At 48.4% G+C, this 19,088-nt stretch overlaps 1 protein-coding gene across 1 annotated transcript in view; it reads right to left on the bottom strand.

The window, feature by feature from the left end:
- Positions 1-2,323: 2,323 nt before the first annotated feature.
- Positions 2,324-19,088, bottom strand: part of CHD2 (chromodomain helicase DNA binding protein 2) — a gene marked incomplete at its 5' end in the record, with an annotated part of 36,201 nt that continues 19,436 nt past the window's right edge. The window contains 22 exons of the mRNA XM_010023644.1: positions 2,324-2,657; positions 2,771-3,020; positions 3,188-3,404; positions 3,914-4,013; positions 4,386-4,564; positions 4,942-5,076; positions 6,239-6,379; positions 7,038-7,166; positions 7,472-7,594; positions 8,408-8,558; positions 8,699-8,837; positions 9,521-9,660; positions 10,690-10,731; positions 12,086-12,261; positions 13,161-13,334; positions 13,581-13,673; positions 14,987-15,083; positions 15,599-15,747; positions 16,329-16,478; positions 17,579-17,650; positions 18,132-18,284; positions 18,633-18,795. Of these exons, the coding sequence (XP_010021946.1) occupies positions 2,324-2,657; positions 2,771-3,020; positions 3,188-3,404; positions 3,914-4,013; positions 4,386-4,564; positions 4,942-5,076; positions 6,239-6,379; positions 7,038-7,166; positions 7,472-7,594; positions 8,408-8,558; positions 8,699-8,837; positions 9,521-9,660; positions 10,690-10,731; positions 12,086-12,261; positions 13,161-13,334; positions 13,581-13,673; positions 14,987-15,083; positions 15,599-15,747; positions 16,329-16,478; positions 17,579-17,650; positions 18,132-18,284; positions 18,633-18,795 (3,307 nt within the window). The remainder of the gene's footprint in view (positions 2,658-2,770; positions 3,021-3,187; positions 3,405-3,913; positions 4,014-4,385; positions 4,565-4,941; positions 5,077-6,238; positions 6,380-7,037; positions 7,167-7,471; positions 7,595-8,407; positions 8,559-8,698; positions 8,838-9,520; positions 9,661-10,689; positions 10,732-12,085; positions 12,262-13,160; positions 13,335-13,580; positions 13,674-14,986; positions 15,084-15,598; positions 15,748-16,328; positions 16,479-17,578; positions 17,651-18,131; positions 18,285-18,632; positions 18,796-19,088) is intronic.

The following is a 19,088-nucleotide window of genomic DNA, read 5'->3' on the forward strand; positions in this document are numbered from 1 at the left end:
CAGTACCGCCTTCTGCTACGAGTGTATGGCACGAGCTTTCCATCACGATAGCACCGCTTGGCGAACAAAAAGGGCAACTCTCTTTGCTCCTCTGAGGTTTCCTCCATTTTCACATGAAAAGCTAATACCTCTGAAAAGAAAGGACCTCTTTGTTGAATACCACAGCAAGCGCCTGCAATCACAGCTTAGTGAGGAACGCTGCTATCTCAACACCTCCCCTCGCCTCACAGCTCCAAAGGGGACTGTGGGAGCCTTCACCTCCTCCTGCACAGCTCAACACTAGTGTAACACCACTACCTCGGGGCAGTGCAGTGCCCCTAAGCAAGCGAAGCTGCCCTGCAGTTGGTGGAAATCTTGCAAAATAAAAACACCAAAAAGGGAGCAATACACTTCCCGTGTGTCCCGTTAAACCAGCGGGCTCGGGAAGGAGCGACAGCAGCAGGTTTCAAGGGATGCACAGCATGGAATGGGACATGGGGGTATTAGTGTTGGTTTGTGTGTGCCTGCCAAGGCACTGCCTGGAGTCAGGAAGCCAGCCCTGACCACCATCTCCCCTCAGTCTTCGGGGGAAAGGACATCACAGCTTATAAGGGTCAGACACTGGCACCTTAACAGGAGGCCAAGCTTCTGTCCCCCACCAGGAAGAGGAGTCTGGAACAGCCTGGTCTGTAATACTGAGCTCCAGGAGATGATGCACCACGCTCTGGGCAGCCCGGCTGCTGGGAGAGCTTTGTGGTCTCCAGGGATGTGACTCTACAAAGGCCTCGGACCTGAAAAATCACCACCACCACAGCTACTTCTGTCCAGCAACCTGTGCACAGCCCCTCTCATCACACCCGTCTCCTCCAGGCTGTACACGGCTCTGCACCAGACACTGAGGCTCCAACACTTGGAGGAGTGTTTGCTCTAAGTGCACGGCGCTGGGCTGCAGACTCCTCTCTTCCCTCTGCCATGCTGGGCTCTTAAGACATTTGCTCCAAGGATATTTAAAGGCCCCAGTCCTGAATTGCTCATTCTCTCCCTGCTCACTTAGGTGCTAAGTCCCCAGGCACAATTCCAATTGACAGCCAGAAGGTCTTTTGGTGCAGCACTTACTGCTGAACAATGATCAGCCCACTGCACTCCTACTGAACTCTGCTTCACCATCCCTCATCCTTGGGTTGCAGCAGAGGTTTCTGATGGCTGTTTGGCAAAGTGCAGAGAAATGACTTGCCCAAAGCCTGGAGCACTTCAGTGGCAGGGAGATGAGGAGCCTCAGGATGCCCAGAGCCATCTTTTGACCTTGCAGCACCTGGACCATCCCAGCTGCCCATGTCAGAAGAGAAGAGGAGTTTTGCTATGAATTCCTGAGCTCTGCTCAGTGGGAAATACTGTTCTCACCCTGATTTACTTCCTTCTAGTTGGAAGTAAACTAAGTCTTTGCTAAGAAAGTCTTTTTTTCCCCCCCCACATATCCCAAAGCTCCCTGGAGTCAACATTTGCCAGTTGTAGCCCTAGAGATGGCAGGTCACCCCCACCTCTTTAGTTGCAGGGGACACAACAGCAGTCAAAGCAGAGCCAGTTTCTTGAAATGGATAGGGACATGGAAATGATAATATGGCCAGGAAAGCTACGGATTGTCACCAGCATGGCTCCAACTCCTTTGGAGTCACTCTGCAGGGACACCAAGTCCCTCGTTCAACCAAGTTTGGCTGCTGAGGGACTCTCCTGTCCCTTCTTGAATATACCCTCCCACTGCCCTATGCTGGTTTCACACAAAGCCTATCCCAGCCAGTTTGTCCCCAGTCCCAAAGCAGCATCTGTCAGGTAACACAAGCATAGTCCTTAAGCAGCATCAATCTGCCTTCTTGGTTTGGGAAAACACTGGCTGGGGAAAAATCCCTTGGGTCCATTGGACTGGGGAAAACAAAACCAAAATGAATGAGGCAGCAAAGGCTGGTTCCAATGTTCAACAGTGAAAGAGGGGAAAGGAAACTGAGAGTTAAACACTGACAGGGGACAGTTCCCTTGGGTCCATTGGACTGGGGAGAACAAAACCAAAACAAGGAATGAGGCAGCAAGGCTGGCTTCAGCGTTCAGTCACAAAGAGAGGAAAGGAAATAGGAATCTGAACTGGAACAAAGAATGAGGGGGAAATGAGGGGAAAAATGAGGGAAAAAACGAGGGGAAAAAATCTTCCTCTACCTAATCCCCCAAATTTCCTCCCTGACCCAGGAAGATGATAGCAGCATGTTCAAAGTTTCTGGTTGTTGTCTTGGAGAAAGCAGCTGTTGTTGCATCAAACCAAGTATTTCAGATTTCTGCTTTCTCCCTCTCAGTCACTTTATGTTTTCCGAATGTTCCAGTTATAATCTGGATTGGTTTTCTGTTCTAATGACCTATCCAGAGGTGACCTGTGATCCAGAGGTGACTTGGGATCGAGGGGGGATTTCTGAGAGGGGGGTGAGCGAGGGTCCGACACTCCAGCGTGAGGTGGAGGGAGAGGCTGTTTGTAATCTCCCGATTTGTCTGTGTGGAAGGACCGGTAGTGGTCCGAAGGTCCTTGGCCATGGTATCCCATGGGCGGCCTGTGGTCAGACATCCGTCTGAAATCCTGCTGGTGGTAGTTCTGAGGCCTGAACTCATCCGATCGCCGACGCTTGGAATCATGGTGGTGCCTGCAGAAAGAGGACGAGACGGATGGAGAGCAGTTCCCTAAGGAAAGCCTGCCCATCACAGAGCTTCCCTGCGCACCCCTCCCAGCCTTTCTGAGAGGAAAGGGAGTAATTACCTGTCGTAATAATCTCGGTGGCCTCGGTGGTCTCGGTCACTGTTGTACTGTTCATAGGGCCTCTTGCGGGAGAGGTTATTGGGTCTGTAGCTCCCAGAGCTCCGGTGGGGCTCCCCACGAGACCGCCGATCCCCGTAGTGGTGGTCCTTGTACCAGTGCTGCTCGTACTGGTGGTGCCGCTCCCCGCCCCACATCTGGTTGCTGTTGCCACCGTAGTTGAACTTCCGATCCCTCTGCCATTCTCCTCGGTCTGCAATGAGGAAAGCACCACTAAGTGTCTTCCACGCTCTAGCTTAACGTGCCGAATTCCCAAAGAAATGGTAACCTGACCAGCCACGGGTCCCAGAAGGATTTGTGTCCCAGAGCAAACAGCCATTAGGTTACAAGGGATGGTTTCTCCTGGCTTGCAGCACTCACCCGTGTTGCTGAAATGTCTCTTGTTTGGATGGCCATAGTTGTCCCGTGGGTGCCCATGCATCTGCTGCTGGGCATGGGAAGGGGGCAGGTGGATTTTCTGGGAATGGGGATTGTGAGGCACGTGAGACTGGGACATCACAGAGTCGCGGCTGGAGCCTGAAGGCTCTGGGCGGAACGGCTTCTTCATGCTGGACATGTCCTCCTTCTTCTTCTGCTCCTGCAAGGTGGAAGAGAAGGTTACAGCTCCACTGCTCCTCCACTGGAAGATTCAGACTATGTGAGCAATGGCCCTGTCTGTCAGGCTCTGGAATGTTCTGCATTCCCCCCTCTCTGAGCATTTGGGGAACCAGATGTGCCCAAGAATGGTATAAATGGTAACGACACAGATGTGGTGGAGGACAGGGACAATGTAGCCCCACACAGCTCTTGCTTCTACATCCTGTCTCTACAGGGCAGCACTCCCAGGCTGTTCGCTCTCAAGGGCAACCCAATGTGCCACACCAAGTAATGATTTCTCTTCGTCAGAACAGCCAGAACAAAGTGACCAGTGCTGTGAGGTGAAGGGAGAAATGCCACACAAGAGGTGGCAAATGTAACCACACTGTTGAGATGTTAAGGAAATCACAGACTGCCAAAAACAACAAAGCAAACCCATGAAAGAAGTGACACTTCAAGTGTGACAACTTTTAAGGGAAGCAACCAAAGGGAATGCACTTTGGGTCTCACCTCCTCTTCCTGTGATCTTTTCTTATGAGCCATCTTGTAGAGTTTGTGCAGTTTTCTGGCATCAAATTCTGTGAATTTTGACACAAATATCCACAGGTTCCTAGGAGGACATGAACATTTTCTGTTAATTGCTACACCACCAGTTTAACTGCCACCTGCTTTCAAACCCACATCAAATCAGCTCTACCCTCTATGGAAAACAGTCTCAACCCAGCTCAGGACAGGCTGAGCAGGAGACTTGGAACCACATTCTTCAAAGCAAAATAAGGAGGTTTGCACTGGGTTATCTAAAGTAGCTCTGAAACCAGCACAAAGAGAATGGCCATGGATTGAGTGGGCCAGAGAATACAGGATTCCACAGGTTCATTAGAGAGGCAAATGGCAAACTCCTTCACGCAAAACCCAGCAGCCTCTGATGATCCTTTTAAAATATCACAGACCAGCCAAACAAGAAAACAAAATGACCCCTCACCTTCTCCATAACTTGATATGGTCCTGGTCAGTGTAGGCTTTAAGGCACTCAGAGATGCGGTCCCCAATTTTTAGGAGGCAGCTGCGGGTGTGCTCCAGCTGTTCTTGAACCGTCAGTCCCTTATCGGGCTTATCGAGTTGCTTCAGTGCTTTTTTGACTGGTCTCATCCTTTCCTTGCACTTGAAAAGGCAAGAGAGAGCAGAAAGTGACTCCTTTGGCACAGGGCTCTACACTGCTCCCTTGTTAATCCAACAGAGCAGAAAGAAGTTCATTAGCACAAGGTTTTAGCTTTATCTGACCATTAGGCAAGGAGCAATCAGAATCACAGAAGGATTTGGGTTGGAAAGGAAGTGCCATTTACAGAGGAGGCTGGTGGACAACTCTTGCATAAGGTTCCACCACGCTCTCACATCAGCCAGAGGACATCACTGTGGGGCACTAGGACGGGGCTCACACCCTGACCCTTAAAACACATCCTTGGATAACATGGAAGCAAACCCTGGCTGCCTCGCTGGGCTCTGCCACTGCCCTCCCATATCCCAAGGAAAATACTCACTATGCTGAATGTTTCTTGGTCCAGATCATCATCTTCCTCTTCCCCAATGGGAATCGGTTCACTCCCTGCAGTAATATGGACAGGACCTTGCGATCTCTTCCCTTTATTTCCAGATTTGGCTTCACCACCTTTAGGCTTTACAAGGACAAATTACACACATCACATGAGGAGCTAGATCCCAAGTGATCCAACTAACAACCTCTGCACTATTGTTACTGGCTGTGGTTAAACCCTGGGCACTGTTCCTACAACTTTCCTCCCAAGATCTCCAACTGTTTAGCTGCAATGCCTCTATTTAGCTTTACATCATCCATGTGGGAGCAGAGACAAGTCAGAGACAACATTTTGGACATGAGTAAGATATTCATACTCATGAAGAGAAAACCAACGTTGAAGACTTGGAAGAGAGCTTAAGCTAAAGAATATATAGCCCTTGCAAAGCACAGAGCTCAGAGTAGTCTCATGTCTATGAAGATCTTCAGCTTCATGTGATGTTACTAGTCCTCAGACCCTCTGGAAAGCAGCCTCGGATATCATGGCCTGTTAAGAGTAAACTTTGATCATAACAAAAATCTCTGGAAAGCAAACTTTCCCCTATATATGCAACCAAACTTCTTGCTTTGCACTTATGACCTCTGTGTCAAAACATACTGGGCAGCCAGAACATACCTGTTCCTTGGACAGGTACTTCAGGTCATTATTACAGAAGCTTTCACCTGCCTTCCAATTTGAACCCAGCCTCAGGGCACTTGTACCCAAAATTCAAGGGACATTTTAGTCCACAACATACCACTGATGTTGAAACACTCATTCTGGTGAGTCCTGAACAGCGACAAGGACAACTTAGAGTCTTGATGCTGTGGGCAGTTCGGATATTTGGGGTGAGCTTAGATTAAAAAGGGAATACAGACAAGGAGCTGCCAACCCTGTGACAAATCACAGCTGAACAGAACTTTGATGTGAGTGCTCCAGGCTCTTCCCCCTTTCTTCCTTAACATCAGCTATTTGGCCATATTGCTCTCACAGGGACAGCTGTACTTGAAAGGCAGTCTGACAAAATCTCTTCCTTTTTGCTCACATTCCATCAAGCTTTAGGATATATTCCCCTTTTCTACTTTTTATTGCAATTCTTCACAATAAGAATTCAGCAGGGCTGAAAAAGGGATAATGCGTCATCCCTCAGTGCTTCACTGATGTCTCTTCACACAGGGCCTTTAATGAATCGTAAGGCTGATAGCTTGCACTTCGGCTCAGAAACCTTCCTAGCTCTTACGCTGCTCCTCAGAGTACCACGTACCTTCTCTTTCTTGTCTTTTGTCTTCTTTTTCTCTTTATCACTTTCTTTTTCCTTCTTAGTGGTTGTCTGTTTTTCCTTGTTCTCTTTGTTCTCTTTTTTCTTCTGTTTCTTTTTCACTGGGCAATTTTCCAAGCCATCCTCCTGAAAAATCAGCACAAAGTTGGAGTCCCTCTCCTAGCATACACTTTCTTCCATCAAACTTACATCCTTGAAACAGGCAATTTTTGAGGTCCATCCAAATCTGCCCTCACACCTCTTTAGCCAGACACAGCAAGCCCCGATGAACCAGCTACAATCCACCCAACCCTTGACTAAAGGACATACGAAATAGATGAGCCCAAATCTGTAACTAGCTGGCACGCTGTAGATAAGCACTGCTTCCCTCTGCCAGCTCTGCTCAAGAACACTCAGCCCCTAAGGTAGATACTGATCAGCACAGGAACAGAAAGTCTCAGACTACAAGCCAAGCCACTCAAAGACAGGAGGTTTTCTAAGCAACAGCACAACCTCTGTAAACTCCAGCTTCACCACTGGCTTATGTACTGAAAAGGAGAGGAAAACAATTCTTCTTTCTGTGCTTTATAAAGGCAACAGACTTTGTCCTGAGACAACCTTTCCTCCAAGTCAAGACACGGATCCATTCTAGGATCCTCCAAAACAAAGCACGGTAAGAGTGGGTGGGAAAGGTCCTTCTTTCACCTCCACAGCTGTAAATGTGTTTTTGTGTTTGCCAGTCTCCTGCAATAACAACACACCTCAAGGAAACCTGGAAAAAGCACTATCTACCAAGTTGACTCACCTTGACTTCACCTTCTTCTGACTGGTTGTCTGAGTGCCGAGGAGAGAGGAGTTCATTCCCATGCTCATCTTTGACTTTGGGAGCCTTGTTCTCTTTCTTTACTCGTGGTTTCCTCTTCTTTAGCTTGCCCTGGTGAAAACACAGAACGAGTCAGGGCAAGCAAACAGCTACAGCTACTTCCTGGGGACAAACCCCATCTCCTGAACACCTTACAAACAGCTGCAGGACCTGCAGGACAGCAGGAAGCCTGATGAGCCCAAGTCCTTCAGTTAAATGTAATAGTTCTCATTTCAGTGTTACAGTGCAGTCAGGTAACAGACAAGTCCATATTCTTTCACATAAATGATGCTCAGTGACCTGGGGACACAGGCTGTCTCCCACCACCAGCCACCCAGTCATCCTGAAATCCCCAGAATCAAGCAGCCACATCTCACCTCTTCCCCATCTTTCATGTTTTCTTTTTTGTCCAGGTCCTTCTTCAGCAGTTTCAGTAGATAATCAACTCGGGTCTGGAGCTGTTTTCCCTGAGGTTTTTTATCTGTCTCAACAGGTAGGATCTTTGATAAAGAAGAAAAGAAGTATATAGCCAAATGCACCCAGCAAACCTGGACAAGAGATAGACACCAGCAGCGGTCCTTCCAGGCCCAGCAAAGGGTTGGAGATGCTGCACCTTCTGGGAGAATGAGAAGGTTCAAGCATTCCTTCCACCTCTCACACGACTTCTCCCTGTCTAGCCAAAAGCAAAGCTCCTAGCAAGCAAGCCAGCATTCCTCCCTTGGCCTTCTGCAGAAGCAAAAGGAGCCAAAAGCAGCTCTCTAGATTCTCTACGATCTTTCTTACAAGTGTGCAAAGGAAGAAAAAAAAATCCCAACACCTTTGCAAACTATATTTAGGTTGCAAAACTGAGTCCACTCTCCTTGACACATCAGATTGGTTTGTGGCAGCCTTGTCACAGCAGGCTGGGCCCCTCTGGTAACCAGAGACATTGCTACAGCAATGATAGAGATGCAGAAAACAAAGCTGCAAGGTGCCACTTTGTGGAGGAAGTATCTCAGGCCACCAGCCAGGTTACCCTCATGCTTCACTGGAGACTGGGAGGCACGTCTCAAGCAATTGTTTCCATTGCAAAATGCCTTTCTGAAGTTCATGCAGAAGGGCTCCCAGCCACAGTCTGATCTTTGCTATTTTACTGCCCATCAAATAACACAGCTCTGCTTTCCATCAAGCAACATTCCATGGAGGTCACTGTTTTCCTCATTATTATTAATCATTATGAGGGGTTACAAACAGAAACATCTGTTTTCTGGAGTAAATCAAACATGTTCTCTATGACAACGGACCCAATGCGAGCAACAAGCAAAGCCACCTACCTTATCAGATAGTTTCAATTCTGGATCTGTTTTAATCAGCTCCCAGTTTCCATAGCCATGCTCATAAATTCCCACCAACAACCGGGAATCCTCCTCCACTCCCCAGTCGACATCAAAATGGGCAGCTTTGACCCGGCACGTCAGGCGGTACCTGCAAGCATTGCAAACACGAGCTGCTTCTAGTGCTCTGGAGGATAAAGCAAATCCACAGAGCTCGGCTATTCCCTCTTCCCACTACAAAGTCCGAATTCCCTGAGCCTCTTTCTGCATTGCCTGCTTGGCCAGACTCACTTCTTCCTCTCCTCTGGGTCCGTAGGAATGGATTTATGCAGCATTTCAAACTCCTCTTCATGCTGGATGATGGATTTCACATTGACTTGGACACCAGAAATCTTGATAGTAGGACCTCTTCTTTTCCCAGGTCCTTTCCCTGTCAAACAACAGAACACAGCAGCTAAGAGAACTCTTACAGGAAGAAGGGTCTAGGCACACAGAGATCAAGACCTTGCCCTCAATCTCTTCTTTAAACATACAGCTGTCCACTAATGCAGGCCCAAAATACAAGTTTTCTTTCACTAACTCCCTCAGATCTGCAATCCAAACACCTCCAGTATCATCTTCTCAAAAACACATCTAAGTACGCTGGAGCTGTTGCTTCAGTAGTTTTGTTCAGCTGCAGCAGGCAGAGATCCAGCAGGAAATCCAGCCCAGACCCCTGTATCTCCAAATCAACAGCACAGAACAGCCACACATAGAGTGGTCGATGATGCCAGCTCTGGGAAGTGCTAATTGTGGATCCAGCTTTACCATGGAGGACACAGTCCAGGAGCAGTTAAAATATCATCTCCTTTGCCTTGTGGGCCAGCATTAAGCCGATTACTTCAGCCTCTCCCTAAAAACCTCATGTTCAGCAGAAGCAAATGCAGCTTTCCAGGCTGAGCAGAAGACTCAGGGGCTTCTCTCCACTGGTGAGACGGAGATGTGTGCTTGCTTCTTCGCTTTTACGTCGCACTGTGACATGACTCCCTTCCCAGCAAGTGAATGGTTTTCTCCCCAGCTCCATGCAACTCCCCCAAAGCCATCCTAACAGCAGCACACAACTCCCTTACTTACCTTCACCTGGATTTTCTTTCAGTTGTTCCTCATATTCCTGCATTGCTGACACACAGCTATTGTGGATGAGTTCTCCTAATCGTTTCAGATCAGCCACAGACTTATCCACCAGCTCAGCATCCCGGGCAATACACTCCAGCCTGGAAAAAGGGGAAAAAAGGTTGGTGTTAGATAGAGCATATCTCCTCCCTGCCACTTCCTGAGCAATTGTTTCATAGCTTTTAGCAGTCAATGCTGTGAAACCTGCATGAGTCAAGGTCGTGCAGGAAACTCCAGTTTCAGTCTATTTCTCAGGTCTACCAGCTGCAGTACAGAGCACATGTGGTAAGGCTGATCCAATCCTTTGGATTTTCTAGTATTCAAGCAAAGGTGAGAACTGTCTATATCTTGGGCACAATAGGCACCCTCTGTGACTGTCTAGTGTTCCTTCAGCTTTCCCAGTTCCATACTAACTCCATCTGATGGTCAAAAGCTGCCATCTGCTGTCCCTTTTGCCTGGCTGTAGTTAATGACAGCAAAGCCTTGTGTTTCACAACAGAAGAGTACAGCCAGCTGAAAAGCCTTTCATTTCTCATACAATACATGCAGCAAGGGCTCAGCCTTGAGACCTCTGAGACCTCAGCAAGGGCTACAGCCTTCCAGAGCCAGCACACATGCTCATCTCCCTTCCTTCCTTATGCTGGGTCACAGCACTCGGGCAGGGCTCTGCAGCCCCTTGCTCGAGGACAGTGTGTGCCTCTCCTCACCTCCCTTCAAGAGGGATATGGCAGCAAGAGAAAGATGCTCCAAATTCAGTCTTGAAACTAACACGCACGGCAAAAGCTTGGCAAGTGTTTTGGCCAGCATTTGCTATTCAGACAGCTGCTCCCTCTCTTTTCTAGGCAGAGTGGAAATGCCCCAAGGCCCAGGCTTTGCCAGCAGGATGATGCTGTGTACAGCCCGGCACCACTACTGTTCTAGCTGGGTTTTGGCCAGCACTCATCAGTGCCCATCAAATGAAACATGAGGGACTGTATGGTAGGGCTGGGGTTACTGACATACGACAGCAAGGCTTTGTGCTGTCCGTGCAGGTTGTGTCAAACACCCATAGCAATGTGTTTATGGCTGTGCTTCGAAATCCAACATCCCCACACGATTACCCTCTGGAACCGGGCCAGGCTGGGACTCACCGTTCAAGAGGCAATCCAAATTTCTTGTAAGCCTTGATAAACCTAGGCAAAAACCAAAACAAACAGGAACTAAACCAACTGCCGGAACAAGTGGGTCCAATATCAAACACACCTGAATATATTAATTACAACCCGCCACGTTATCAACCTTGCATTCCACACTGATCAGCTAAGCACCTTTCAGCACCAGGAAGCCTAATCCGTTAGTCCCCACACAAAGAGTTATGTGACCTCGGCTGGAGAAGAACACAACATTATTGTGAATGTTGAATGTTTGACAGATGAGGGGAAGCAAAAAGAGGAGAGGCATAACCGTAGTGTAACAACAATTCAAAGAAAGCATTGGCTCACACCAGGATGGTAATTATTAACTTCATTTTTCCAAGGAGAAAAAAGAGCCATTAAATCACTGTCATTAGTAATTGTAATGCTCAGGCTCTAAGTATAACAACCCATCACACAAGAGCCAGATGTGGTGCAATCCATCACAGAGGTTTGCAGACAAGGATTGCTGTTCAGTTTTAGGTCTTATTTTTACTGTGAAAATCACTGCCATGGCTAACAACTTTAGGGCAAGAGTCAGACACCATTGCTGCAATTGAACAAGTGCCTTGTGCTGGGATTAGACCCAAAGGCTTCAACTACAGATTATTTTTAAGATGAGTCAATTTTCCCCCTTTTTTCCATCTCGTGCTCTTTCAGCCTCTTTCTGCTGTGCCACAATAACCTACACAGCTGTTAAGGTTTCACATCACAACACCTTCTTTTTCTGTGGTTTGAGGCTGGGTACAGGGCAGCTACCACAATTCAGAAAGTCTGACCATCTCCTGCTTAGAAATACATCAACTCAGAGATGGAGAGTCAAGGCAAACTCAGAGATCTTTGGGAATGGCTCAGGTGTTGTGAGATAGGAGAAGAAAATAATTCAGCCCCCAGCTGACTTCAGGGACTGATGCTGCAGAAGAGGACATACAGCCAGTGGGACCAGTGCTTCTTATGGGGGCATTTTCACTTAAAGCTTAAATCAGCAGGACTACTGCCAGAAGAACATCAGGAGTCCTTGGCTTCTCCAGCTCTTGGCACCTCATGCGCAGTATGGAATTAGCTCAATCCACCTGGCCCACTAAGGACAGTTACAACAAGGATTAATTTAGGAAGGTACCTTCACCGTAGACTGACTAAAGACAACCCAGTCCATTTTGCACAGACCTGAATGTTAAGGTGGTGCAAATTGAACTATATGAAGGTGCACAGAAGATGGCCCAATGAACCAGCCTCACCTAAACCACTGACATGCTTAGAGGTGAACCCTTCCTGCATTAACCTGGGAATCCCATCCACCTGCATGGGATTTCTGTATTTGTTTTCTGAACTATCTCTCGTGCCCAGCACTGACCTCCTGATTTCAGCATCAGTAAATCCTTCCACAGTGTCTTTTCTCACACTCCGAGGACGCCCCCTGCGCTTTGGTCTCTTCTCGTCATCAGTATCATCCGTCTCGCTTTCTGATCCAGATGATCTCTGAAGCCTTCTCTTGGTTTCTGCATCTGATTCACTGTCATTCGTCTGAGCCTGTACGTACCAGAAAAACAGCAGTACAGTTTACCACTGCTAACCTGCCAACCCTTTCTGTCCCTCTCATGCACTGGCACTATTGCATGTTCAGACTATGAAACACCTCAGCATCTCTCCCTGAAGATGCAGGAGCCCATGTAACCAACCCAATGAGGTTGCACACCCTTGCAGCTTCCAGCTAGCTATGGCTCTGGTGGTCATCCTCCATTAACAGCCTTCTAGCCAGCAGTTTCACAGTTGCATTTTGATTTACGAAGGTATAAGATGCAATAAACCACAGTGATTACCATGGGTTTGTGCCACAGTCCCTCAGACTGTTTTGAAACCCAAGACACCTCAGAAATGAATCTGGAATCATCCAATATATATTATTCTTCTCTCAAGTTTTCACCTTAATGTTTCTTCCCAGCTCATCCCAGAGACCAGTTCAGAAGCCCTTAAAGCCCCCTATCCCAGAAGAGTTTCCTTGCACAGTCTGCTTTCTGTGGGACTGAGGTAGATCCCATCACCTAAAAAAGAACTTAGGAAGACACCACCTCTTTTGCCTGCAAGAACCACACTTAGGGAAGAGAAGCGCAGGGAAAGAAACAGCCAGAAAATGGCATCACCTGAAGGAAAATCTGCATTCTACAGTTGGGTATTTTGCCCTGTATCCATAACAGGGTCTCTTTATTTTGTCTAAGACAAGTCATACCAATGTGGGCCCTCACACTGCATTACAAACCATAGGCCCAATGCATGATGCCAACAAGAGGTCAATGTGCTACCTCTGTGCTTTACTCCCAGCCAACTTTGAAGGAGGAAAAGAAGCACTCAAAACAGCAAGAAGGCTGCCCCTGAGCATTGCCTTTGCAGCTCTCACCTCCTGCCCCTCAGCTCCTTGACATGGGCTGTACCTTTTTAGTTGAGCTCCGGATTCGAGGCAGCATATAGATTTCCTCCAGTTCTTTCTGCCTTTCTTCCTCCTCCACCTTTTTCCTCTGCTCCTCTGGAATGATATCATCCCAGTCCTTCTGGGATCGCTCCTCCAGCTCTGTCTCCTCCTCCTCCATGGTTGCAAAGTTGGCCACCTTTTAGAAGCAAAGGAAGATGTTTAGAAATCCCCTCCCATGGAAGGAATACCCCAGAGCTGTCTACTAAGCTTCAACTCCTTCCCTACGTCCCCAGCTGCCAAACCCACACAACCCCTCAGCTAATTGCTTTGTACAGGTCACCTCTCACCAGGCCTGATCTGTCCTGCCTGTCACTGACCTTACCACCATGGCAAGATGTGGGGAGCCACAGGCCCACACCCTGCAAAGCCTGCATGTCCATACCTTGAACTGGGAGAGGAGCTCATCGGTGGCACTGGTGGACACTTCATTCTCTCGTGTTTCAGCCAGACGTAAAATCTCATCAATGTCCATCTCCTACCAGTCAGAAAGAGAGAAAGATGAAGCGAAGGGTGCTGAGCACAGCAGGAAATGAGAGCTCGTCCTGGGTTCAGCTGTAACAGCTATTTTTCTCCTTCCTAGCAACTGGTGCAGTGCTGTGTCTTGGCTTTAGCCTGGGAACAATGCTGACAACACCGATGTTTTAGTTGTTGTTCAGTGGTGCTTACCCTGATCAAGGACTTTCTCAGTCTCATGCTCTGCCAGGGAGGAGGGGAAGCCGGGAGGAAGCAGAGACAGGACACCTGACCCAAACTGGCCAAAGGGGTATTCCATACCACAGCATGTCATGCCCAGGATAGAAACTGGGGGGAGTTACCTGGAAGGCCCAGATCGCTGCTTGGGTCGGGCTGGGTATCGGTCAGCAGCTGCTGAGCAATTGTATCCTCTCCCCTCGTTATTCCCCTTATCATTATTATTAGTAGCAGCAGTTTTGTACTATACTTTAGTTATTGGACTGTTCTTATCTCAACCTGTGGGGTTTACATTCTTTCCATTCTCCTCCCCATCCTGCCCGGAGAGGAGGAGGGAAAGGGGGGAGTGCATGAGCAGCTGTGTGGTTCTGAGCTACCAGCTGGGCTTAAACCACGACAGAGCTCTGGAGAACAGATTCATGGGGTGCAGTAGTTAAACATGCCCTGTACGGATATGAGCTAAATGAAGTGCAAATATCTGCAGGGTGTCATCACCAAGGGCAGGGATGAATTATCTCAAGTGGTACAAAAGAATATGAATAAGGGTGATCGGATGGAAGAAAAGGAACAGCAAAGCTGAGCAGCAGGGAAAATGTCCAGAGAGTGAGAGACAGTAACTGTGGACTGGTTCCCTCAGGGGAATCTCTGCTACTCAGGCCGTTAAAAGAACTGGTCGAAGCACTCAGTGCTGAACTGTCAAGCAGTGCTGCACTGAGGCAGGAGAGCACGACCAAGCTGACTTCACTGTGCGGTCTCCTTCCTCTCTCTGAGAGCAACCATAAAAGGATGCTGAAGGAGTGCTCAGAGGAGGCAGGGAGCAGAGCTCTCAGCAGGCTCTGCTGTAACTAGCTATAGAATCCTCAGGAGCCAAGGGACTCTCTTGGTGATCATTATTATTTAACCCCCAACAAGGCTCTCCTCAACCTCCTGGTTCCCCATCCCCAGAGCGCTCTTTCTTCACCTTCTTCAGACTCACCCTGTTCACCAACCTGCACTCACGCAGAGGGCAAGTACCAAGAGGAAGCAAACACACACTATCCCCTCAATGCAGACCTGCAGAGGACTCCCAACCACTGTGTGATTTCAATTGTAAACTACCTGAGGTTCTGACTCCTCCCCTTCAAGCTCCTTGAAGAGATCTTCAGCTCCAAATTTCAGAATAGCTGTCAGCTCCTCTTTGTTGAAAGGGTTTGAGCTGCTAGAACAAACAAGAAGGAAAATGTGTTTTGAGCTGTGAAGTCAGCACTGCTGCAGCACAAAACCATACCAGAGGTTTTCCTAATTAAAGGAAGGGGTAAGTTTTCTACCCAGCACTGTAAAAAGCTTTTTTATTGATCTCTTCCCTGCTCTAGCACAGACAACTACTGTAAAGGGAACAGCCTCCATCTCCTTGGGGGAAATGGGGAGAGTCTGAGGTCACTGCCAAACTCCAGCTGTTCCACCACCAGGTTCCCTCAGATCAGGATGATCTCCAGGAAGACAGAAGGTAAAAACAAGTAATGCATTAAAACTAGGACTTTTATTTCTGATTATCTTTATCCTGTATGTCCAAATCAAGAGTTTCATTAAGCCAAAACAGTGGAAGATACCATTATGTATTAGCCTTCTGCCCTGTACCCTATCAAATAAACCCTGAGCAACACGAGCAGGGGAAGCTGTTTACCTCACATGCTGTTCCAGCCATCTCTGCCTCCTGACACAACCACTTACTTGGATTGCCCAGAGGTGTTGTCCAGAACAGTCCGGCCAGTGGTGTCCATACGCTGGATCACCAAATGATCCAGCACCATCTTCTTCTTGGCCCTCTCAATGATCTCCTCCTCTACGGTTCCCTTTGTGACCAGGCGGTAAATATTCACCTGAAGGGCAAAAGAAGAGCAGAGCTATTCCCTGGACCTGAACGTGCTCTGCTGACACAGCAAGGCATCCCTCAGTTGTTCCCCAGACATTGTCTCTTCATGTACAGATGTGTCATTTTAGATGAAAACCAAGCATGTTCTTCTTGTATCTCATGGGAAACAGCAAAAATCAGGTTGGTTAATACAGATCTTGTAGCATGCCCGAGCACAGAGTAAAAGTCTTCTGAAACCATCACTCTAAATCCAAACTGGCATCAAACTTTTCACCTATCTAATAAACCCCTAGCAAAGGTGGATATTCTACTTTCTAAGGGCAAGAAAGAAGAGCCCACGAGGCTGAGAAGTGTGATGCCACAAGTTGGGCTTGGTTTGGAACCATCCCAGAACCCAAAGCCAACAGAAAGACCTGGCATCTGGTGAATCTGGGCTGATTTTTTTGTCTCCTGACTTTTACATGAGCTTCCCTTGTGTTTGGCAGCAGGACAAAAAGACCATGTTTTCAGATGCTCTGGTGAGGTGGAAGCCACTTCAGATTCACACACTGAAGCCCCAGAGGAAACAGCCCAGGTAACTCTTCTGACCTGCTTCTTCTGTCCGATTCGGTGAGCCCGAGCCTGAGCCTGGAGATCATTCTGGGGGTTCCAGTCCGAGTCAAAGATAACAACAGTATCAGCAGAGGCCAAGTTAATTCCCAGCCCTCCAGCTCGTGTTGATAACAAGAAACAGAAGTCCTGGGAGGAACAAAAGAAAAGGCATCCATGAGTTAACCAGCCTGTAACTGTGGACATAAAATAGCAACGGTGACTTCAAAGCTATGCAAGGAAATGGAGACAGAATTGGTGCATTCATGCTCCTCCAGAAAGCAGAAGGAGAATTTCCTTCCCACATACACCAAGTACCACTGGTCTTTAAGCCAGGGCAGAAAATGAGGTGGTGCTGGCAGGGTGAAAGGTGTGCTATTCCAGGAAGAGCCTGGCATGCATCACTGTGGGAAAGCAGTGCAAACAGCTCAGGGCAAGGACACCCTGGAGTCCCTTCTGAAGGTCAGACCATGCTGCCCACCAGACTCCTACAAAGGCAGCAGCAAACACGTGCTTTTTGTTGGCTGCTGGGGGTGAGATCAGTGACTAATAGGTTGGTTGAGTCACTGCCTGAGGGCACGGGGTGCCAGGTTAGAGCCAAGATGCCTGAGCCCCCTGGATGCCCCCAGAGAGGAGAAAGGGCAGCTTCTGTGGGCATTCTTGCTCCTTTCCCACCCATACTGCTGTCTCCTCCTCACTTCCCACAACCATGGAGCACCTGACTGTATCTCCTGTGTCAGACAAGAATGCCCCCCAGTGTGGAGTGAGGAGAGGCATTTCTCACAGCTGAGCTGACTGTGGCACCTTGCACCAGTCACTGTGAGTCAGCAAGCCTGGACGGGAGGTTTGAGATGCCCTCTCCTACAACACTGGAGACTTTCACCTCCAACACTACACTGGTCCTGCCTGCCAGTGCTTAAAATCCACCTTTTTCCTCTGCCCTTTCATATCCAAAACCAGCTTCACACTGGAGGAAACATTTAGTAGACCACAGGGAGGGAATTTCTAAATCCTGGCTCTTCCCAGCCTCTCCAGGAGTCTCTGGAGATGTGACCTGCAGCCCTGTTCTTTGGATGTGGGAGATTCTAAATAAGCAATATGCCTACATGCAAAACCTGCTCTATCTGCGTCTTTAAAAGTATTTGGGGTCCTGTAAAAAGCAATGAATTGAACTGGTTCCCTCTTGGCAGTCACAGCCATGGCTCAGCCCACCCGGACCCTGCTGAGGCAGGACAGCCCCACTGTGGTACCTCAGAGCCGTCCGCGTTGAAGTGGTCGAGCGCCTGCTTTCGGATCTCCCCTTTGATGGAGCCGTCCAAGCGCTGGAAAAGTCAACAACAGTGATGTAAGGAAGCAGGTAAAGGAGCCCTGAGGACCTGCTGCACCCAGCTTCTGGGAGCCCTCAGCCCCCTTCCTCCTGCAGCATTAAGCCATTAAAAATAACCTCCAATTAAAACTGCACTGCCTGAGCCCTCTGCATCACCAGGGCGGGAGCGGGGTGACACTGCAGCTCCCGTTACAGGCTCCCAGCCAGGGTCTCTCTCTGTTTGCTGTCCTCTCCTTGGGGTTTGTCTCAGGACACAGCCCAAAGCAGGGGCCTGTCAGAGGAGGCATTTTGCAGAGATGGGTCCACACTTAAGTGAAGTGACTTCCCAGTTCCCTCCAGTGTGTTTCAGGAAGTGCAACCTGTAATCCCAGCCACCAATCTCTGGGAAACTCAGTGATTCCCACTGCCCAGGCTCCCTCTGCATGTTCTCACATTTTCAAGTGAACCTCACTGTTTTCCAGGCTGCTGTTTCTCACCTGAAAAGGATAGTGTTTGATAGTCAGGTACTCTGCCAAGATGTCCAGCATCCTCACCATCTGGGAGAAGATGAGCACTCTGTTACCTCTCTCCCGCAGCCTGGTCAGCAGCTTGTCCAAGAGAATTAGCTTTCCACTGCTCCTGATCAGAGACTGAAAAAGTAAACATCATTCCAGCTGATGCTTTCCAATCTTACCCTTATGTACATTATGCCAATACATGCAAAGATCTGGTTCTTTTGGGGTCATTCTTCTCCCATACATCTCTAATCAAATTATTTGGATTTACACGGCAGGAGCCACACATAAAATCAATTATCCAAGATAGAGCTTATATTGCATGATGGACACACAACGCTGCCTACAGTGGAAGCAGAGGGCTGGAGATTCAGGTGGTTTAGCTGTGATGACTATTGCTAATGGAGAAGCAAGAAGCTAAAGCTTCGCCAGATCTGATCTTGGTGTGAAGGAGAAAAGGTGTTAACCAAAGACACTGCCCACCTGCAGGGTCTCAAGGCCGTTCTCTCTCTCGTTTTCCTCAGGAGGTTTGATAAGGTAGCAATGGTTGCAGCACTTTTTCAACTCCATCACAATGTTCAGGAAACCAGAGGTGCTCCCCCTTGTTCCCTTTGAAAGAGCTTTGTAGTTTCTTGTCAAGATCCACCTGCAGGCCAGAAAGTGAAAAGTCCAGATCATTCCACAGTGCAGAGTGGGCATGCTGGAGTCTTGGAAGAACAAAACCTTCAGAGACATCTTGTTCAGGCATCAGCCTACTTCCCTCCCTCCATCTCTCTCCACTTCTTCTACAGGATACTCCTGTTTCCTCACCAGAAACCCTGATCTTACTGTCCAACTGGTATTATTACAGTTTAACATTAAACAGCACTATGGTTTTGTGGGGAGCTTTACTCCCCCAGGAAGGTCAGAGCCTCTGTCCTGCAGAGCTGGCATGCCGCA

This window comes from Nestor notabilis, unplaced genomic scaffold (genome assembly GCF_000696875.1).
Source record: "Nestor notabilis isolate BGI_N333 unplaced genomic scaffold, ASM69687v1 scaffold17241, whole genome shotgun sequence".
NCBI classification, from domain to species: domain Eukaryota; kingdom Metazoa; phylum Chordata; class Aves; order Psittaciformes; family Psittacidae; genus Nestor; species Nestor notabilis.